The 7275-nt window shown below is 33.1% G+C and overlaps 1 protein-coding gene across 1 annotated transcript; it reads left to right on the top strand.

Annotated features, from left to right (window-relative positions):
* The first annotated feature begins 2578 nt into the window (after window positions 1–2578).
* LOC114242163 (copia protein) lies at window positions 2579–6238 on the top strand. Its single transcript, XM_089736055.1, has 2 exons — window positions 2579–2911; window positions 3009–6238. The coding sequence occupies exon 2, from the start codon at window positions 3377–3379 to the stop codon at window positions 6236–6238; it is 2862 nt and encodes a 953-aa protein (XP_089592181.1). The 5' UTR covers window positions 2579–2911; window positions 3009–3376.
* Window positions 6239–7275: the final 1037 nt, after the last annotated feature.

The following is a 7275-nucleotide window of genomic DNA, read 5'->3' on the forward strand; positions in this document are numbered from 1 at the left end:
ACGAACAAGAAAACCATAAACAGTACATTCTAAATGAAACCGTAATATCCTGAAATACCTTTCACTTAGACCTTAAGCTGTGAAACGGTGATGGCATCGAAATCAAATTTCCACTTCAATCGCTTTTCCATCAGCCTAGCAGTCTGTAATTCTACGCGAGGCTAATTTGAATTTTAATCATGTGCTCGATGAATATATGTACATAAGCATACTAGATACGTTGATGGAACACTCCAGACGTTTTCAATCTACCTACGCTCACAACAGTAGGTGCTATTTCGCGTATGCGCACAAAGTATTTCCCCTGTGGGGGACGATGAAACGTCAATACTCGCAGTCTATCTGCGATTCTCAAATTGAGCATTAAGGAAACCTAGAAGTACCGTTTTTTTTTTAATTTTATTGCTTACATAAGTGGACTAGCTCACAGCCCACCTGGTTTTAAGTGGTTACTGGAGCCCATAGAGATCTACAACGTAACTGCGCCACCCACTTTGAGGTAAAAGTTCTACGATCTCAAGTAGTTACAGTTAGGAGATTCGAACAAAAAACAAAACGCATGGTTACACTATAAGTAATTAGGGAATTTGGTTATGGGAATAAGTTAGAATACGTTTTGAGCGTTATTCTCTTTGATCTCTCATACTATAGAAAGTTCCCACGTAAATCTTAGATACTACGCCCCTAAGTACGACTCTGCTCAGAACAATTTGCATAGACGTCATACCATCTACAACGCAAATGCCGCCACCCACATTGAGATATGAATTCTAAGGTATCAGTACAGCTACTTTTATAGTTATAGTTAAGTTTGATCTTGTTTTTTTTTGCCTAGCTATTCGCTGGTAGCCTATTATAAGGCTATTGAGCTTCGCACGGACGGGTGTATCTTGTTCTATCTGTGTTCAACATAACAGCTATGTTTTATTGCAATCGTTACATCGCGTCACGTTCATCCCATTTGGTATTTACTGGTAATCCTAGAAGAACAGCGGTCCCGTTAAGAACTCTATTCAAACCTTGTTTTAAGAACGACATGCGTAGCCTCTCCGTGTAGTAGGATAAGATAGCTCAATTGATTCCAAGTACTCTTCACTATCCAGGAATGATACTAGTATCACTATCGATCAGGAGACTTCAAAATTTGTATTATCATGCGCATCCATTCATGCATTTCTATGTTCGATGACTATGTGGGTACATTCACAAACAAATTTTACCTTGAAGGAACATCGTGTAAATGGAAGAATAAAAGAAGGGTCAACCCTTATTTTGACAGCTTTTCAAAGTCTGCTAAGTACCAGTGTCGTCAGTTTATAATTTTATATATATATTAACAAAGAATCCATCTAGTTGGTGATGTAAACTGATGTATTAAATCAGAACGTTGTAATAGCAAATCATAAAAGCCATCATACGCATTGCAAAATTCACGGTTGCCCGTAAACCAGCCAAGAACCCTGTTTTTTGTTTCAGGTTAATGGCGAAAGAAATGCCAGCTACTCCATTTACAACCGTATTTTATCAATAAAGCACAACTGAGCCACGGCTATTATTTCATTATTACATTTCATTCAGTTTATTTTACTGTCTGATCACGCAACGGGATATATACACAGGGTAGAAGCGATGTTCTCTTATAAAGTCAGTTTCAAACACCGTGGACAAAACAAAAGAGGTTTTTTGGCTGGCGTACGGGCAACTGTGAATTTTGCAAAATGTTTATGATGGCTTTTATCATTTGCTATTGTTGGAGTTTGTATATTAAATGTAATGGCAGGCAACACTTGACACTTGATTAGATTTCGAATATTGGAATTATTTTAAATGTTTTAAAAAACAGATCATTGTATTCTCGTAAGAAAATGTCAGTAACTTCTCATCTAGACACGGCAAGACAAACATGTAATAGTTATATAAAAAATATAAAGATAATAATTGTATAATGGTGTAAAAGTGTTCAAGCAATCTGCAATATAATTATAATGAAGCAGTTGTATTTTTAAATAGCCCCTCATCACCTAAAGACCCAATCCCCTCAAATATAACCGTCCAACAGGTTATGGGCCCAGAACAAATTTAAAAGGTAATATTTATTATATTTTGCTGTTTAAAAGACGACAATATAACCGTGGAAACCAAACTGTTTATATACGAATATTCATAGCAACCAAACATGGATTCAATAAAGATAAAACCTTTCACAAATAAGGATAATTATAAAGCTTGGAGAATGCTAATTAAATTATTGCTGGATACAAAGGGTATAAAAATAGACGGTAAAAATGAGGAAAAATTGGAAAATAAGGGGAAATTTATAATATTTAGTTATATTGAAGAAAAATATTTACATTATGTAATTAATTTGGAAACAATTATAGAAATTTCTCAAAAATTTGATTTTATGTATGATTATAATATACAAGGACAAGATATAAAACACGTAATGAATTTTTTCGAGATGCAATATTCAGGAAACATATTAGAAGATATAAATAAATTACAAAAAATAAAGTTTGAAATCACTAGTATAGAGAACAAAATTTCAGAACAAACATTTATGCACAAAATTTTAAATTTATTACCGGAAAAATTTTATACTTTCAAATCAATTTGGAACAATATAGACGTAGAAAAGAAAAATTTAGCAGAATTAACCCGAAGAATTAAAAATGAATTGGAATTCATCAAAGAAGACTCTATCATAGAAGCCCGAGAAATTTTAAAAGGAAACGAAAAGAGATGTTTCATCTGCAACAAACCAGGGCACATCGCAAGATTCTGTAAAAATAAAAAATGCGACCTCTGCGGCAAGTCAGGACATAGTACGGATGAGTGCTATAGAAACAAAATATGTACCAGGTGTAGTAAGAAAGGGCATATAAAGCAATTTTGTAGAACATATAATTCGGTAAGTGGTAATTCAAAATTTATTAAAATAAATGCTATATTTGATTCTGGAGCATCGTCACATATGTTTTCAAGTAAAGAATTCATAAATTTTACAGAAGACATAGAAGTAGAAATTAAATGCGCAAATAAAGAAAATTTAGTTGCAACAGCGGTCGGATATATTAATACAGATTTCGGGAAATTCGAGAATGTTCTTTATGTACCAGGAATATCTAGAAACCTAATTTCAGTGAGCTGTTTAACAGACAATGGAGCCACCGCAATTTTCGAAAATGATAAAGTTATTATTAAAAAATTAGGAAAGGTTATTTTAACTGGAATTAAAAATAAAATTGGTTTATATGAAGTTCAGATAAGAGTTCAGTTTAAGAAAGAAGTGCATATAACTGAAAGCTGCGATTTATGGCACCGTCGTTTTGGTCACGCTGCTGGAGTACAACGTTTTTCAAAATTTTTAAAGGGGATGAAAATTAAGGGAGATTTTTCGGACAATTTTTGTGAGATTTGTGTTAGGGCTAAAATGTGTAGACATCCGTTTGGAAAAGAAAGGATAGCAGCGAAATCTCCTTTAGAGATTGTTCATACCGATCTTTGCGGTCCAATTGAATTACCCACTTGGGACAACCATAAATATTTTGTCACCTTTCTGGATGATTTTACTCATTTTTCCGCGGTTTACCTTTTATCGTCCAAAAATGATGTGTTTGATAAAATAAAACAATTTATATTTTTGGCGGAGAATCATTTTAGATTGAAAGTAAAAAAGATTAGGTGTGATAATGGGACTGAATATTCAAACAATAGTCTAATATCGTGGTGTCAAAATAAAGGAATAGTCCTGGACTTAACTATTCCATACACACCGCAATTGAACGGTAAAGCAGAGCGACTGAACCGTACTCTTATGGAGAAAACGAGAGCCTTGCTTTTGGATGGAGCTGTACCCAAATATCTCTGGGAAGAAGCATTACTAACAGCTAGCTTCTTATTAAACCGATGTCCAACAAAAGGAAAAAATAAAACTCCTGCGGAATTGTGGTTTGGAATAAAACCAGATGTTTCAAATATTCGAAGATTTGGCTCAACTACATATTTTAAAATAAATTCTGGACTAAAAAAGCTTGATGATCGTTGTAAAAAGGGTATTCTGGTTGGCTACGTTAGAAACGGTTACAAAATTTGGGTTGAAGATGAACAAAAAATTATAAGAGCAAGGGATGTAAGAATTAATGAGGGAGAACAAGGAATTCTAGGTGGATACTTAGAAGATAATGAAGTAATTAATGGGCTTTGGGGTGATGAAAGGGAGAACACTAATAGAAATAACACAAATGAAAATAATCGTGCAGATGATGAAGTCAGAGAAGTTCGAGAAGGTGATTTTAGAGGAAATAATAGTAATGGAGTTAATGAAGTTCGAGAAGATGTTGTTATAAGGCAAAATAATAGAGGAAGAAATGAAAATCGAGTAGAAAGAGGAAGAATCATAAATATTGAAGAAACAGATATATTTAGTGAAATAAATGAAGATGAAACAATTGAAGGTGAAACAAATGACAGCGAAACAAATGACAGCGGAAGAAATTCAAATAAAACAAATGAAAATGGAACAAATGATAGCCCATTAACAAATGAAAATCTGGTGGAGACTTTAAGAAGTAATGATGATATGGATGAAAGAGAAGAATTTCTTGACAGTGAAAATACTGAGGGAATTAATGAACAAGTTTTAGAAAATACAAGAACTGGAAGACCGAAGCGGAACAGAAGACCACCAGACAGATACAAAGATTTCATAATGGAAGATGGAGAATTCTCTTTATTGACGTTCGAGGAAGCAATTGAATCAAAAGAAAAAGAAAACTGGTTAAAAGCTATTAAAGAAGAAATGGATTCTTTAAAAGAAAATAATACATGGTCTTTAGTTGACAAGAAGGAGGCAGAAGGAAGAAAATTGGTTACAAGTAAATGGATTTTTTCTGTAAAAGCTGACGGAAGATATAAAGCTAGACTTGTTGCTAGAGGTTTTCAACAAAAATATAAAATAGATTATGATGAAACATATAGTCCGGTTATAGACACTACTTCTTTGAGAATTTTATTGTCCATTGCAGCTGATAAAGGGTTAAAATTAAAACAATTTGATATTAAGACTGCGTTTCTCCATGGAAATTTAAAGGAAACAATATATATGAAGGTTCCAAAAGGCTACAATAACTGTGAGGGCAAAGTATGCAAATTAAATAAAAGCTTATATGGTTTAAAACAGGCTCCCCTAATGTGGAATATACGTTTTACAGAATTTTTATCAGAAATTGGTTTCAGACAATTGAAATTAAATAAATGTATATTCATTTTAGATATGACAGAAAATAAAAGAATCTATTTAGGAATTTATGTAGATGACGGAATAATAATCGGCGAAAATTTGAAAGATTTAGAGGAAATTATAAATAAATTGAAAAAAGAATTCGATTTAAGGGTTTCTGAGAAAGTATCTAATTATATTGGTTTAGACATCGAGACAGAAAAGAGTGGTATTAAATTACATCAACAAAAATATTCGGAGAAATTATTAGAAAAATTTAATATGAACAATGTGAGAGATTGCAACTACCCGAGTATTTTGGTGGAGCAACATCCATCAGGCAAAGTCGATAAGAAAATGCATGAAGAATATAGAGAAATGGTAGGTTCTCTGCTTTATCTCTCAAACAAAACAAGACCTGACATTAGTTTTCACGTAGGCTATTGTTCAAGGCATCAAAACAGTCCAAATTTAAATGATTCAAACAATGTTAAAAATATTTTGAGGTTTATTAAAAGTTCAAAAGAAAAAGGTATTCATTACAGTAAAGGTGACAATATATTGAGAGGTTTTTGTGATTCTGATTTCGCTGGTGATCCTGACACGAGACGAAGTACTTCTGGTTTTGTGATCTGGATGAATGGTGGACCAATTGCATGGAGCTCAAGAAAACAATCAGTTGTGGCACTTTCGAGCACTGAAGCTGAGTATATTGCTGCTACAGAATGCTGTAAGGAACTGCTATATATTAGAGACCTGGTAAAAGAAATTACGAATGAAAATTTGGATATTGAAATGCGAGTTGACAACCAATCTGCGATTTGGCTTATGAAGAAAGGAATTATGAATAAAAGAAGCAAACACATTGATGTCAAATATTACTACCTTAAAGAAAAGATTGATGAAAACCAGATTAAAGTTAAATACTGTCCAACTGGGTCACAGATTGCGGATATTCTAACGAAAAGTTTACCCAGGATAAAGTTTGAAAGCTGTCAGAAGAAACTAGTGTCATAGTGAGATAGGAGTATATTAATTTTTCAAAAGTGAACTTATTGTGTTTCGGGGGAAATGGGTTTTTTTTTTTTTTTGTTAGTTTGTAAGTTTTATAGGGGAATTTCAATGTTTTATACAACAGTTTATATAACTAAAAAGAGACAAGGATAATTCAAAAATTAAGGGGGTGCTCTCTTTCCACCGACATAAACAATTAAGGTACTATAAATAAAATAGATAGTCTAGCCGTGGAAAAAGTACACATTATTGATACAAAAATATTTACAGTCGTTTTTTAATATCCTTTTGAGTCTCTTTTATAGTTTTGTTTTATTGTTGTTATAATAGATGTTAGGAATTTTACTTTATTATTTTGGTTTTAGTTCTTATATTAAAATGATTGAATAGTTAATAAGTAAAAGAAAGTGAGAAAATTTAATAAGTGAAAGATATTAAGATAATGAAAGGTTGTTATGGAAATGAAAAGTTATATTTGAGTTCGAATGTTGAATAAAGCTATCTGAGGTTATTTGTTATGTTATGTTGTCGTTTGTGAGTGGAGATAAAGGAGTTTAAAGGTAAAAGAGTCGAGTAGGAGTTAAAGGTAAAAGAGTCGAGTAGGAGTTAAAGGTAAAAGAGTCGAGTAGGAGTTAAAGGTAAAAGAGTTGAGTAGGAGTTAAAGGTAAAAGAGTCGAGTAGGAGTTAAAGGTTAGAGTCGAGAAGGAGTTAAAGGTTAGAGTCGAGAAGGAGTTAAAGGTTAGAGTCGAGAAGGAGTTAAAGGTTAGAGTCGAGAAGGAGTTAAAGGTTAGAGTCGAGAAGGAGTTAAAGGTTAGAGTCGAGAAGGAGTTAAAGGTTAGAGTCGAGAAGGAGTTAAAGGTTAGAGTCGAGAAGGAGTTAAAGGTTAGAGTCGAGAAGGAGTTAAAGGTTAGAGTCGAGAAGGAGTTAAAGGTTAGAGTCGAGAAGGAGTTAAAGGTTAGAGTCGAGAAGGAGTTAAAGGTTAGAGTCGAGAAGGAGTTAAAGGTTAGAGTCGAGAAGGAGTTAAAGGTTAGAGTCGAGAA

Source organism: Bombyx mandarina, chromosome 01, assembly GCF_030267445.1.
Source record: "Bombyx mandarina strain Sakado chromosome 01, ASM3026744v2".
In the NCBI taxonomy this organism is placed as follows: Eukaryota; Metazoa; Arthropoda; class Insecta; order Lepidoptera; family Bombycidae; genus Bombyx; species Bombyx mandarina.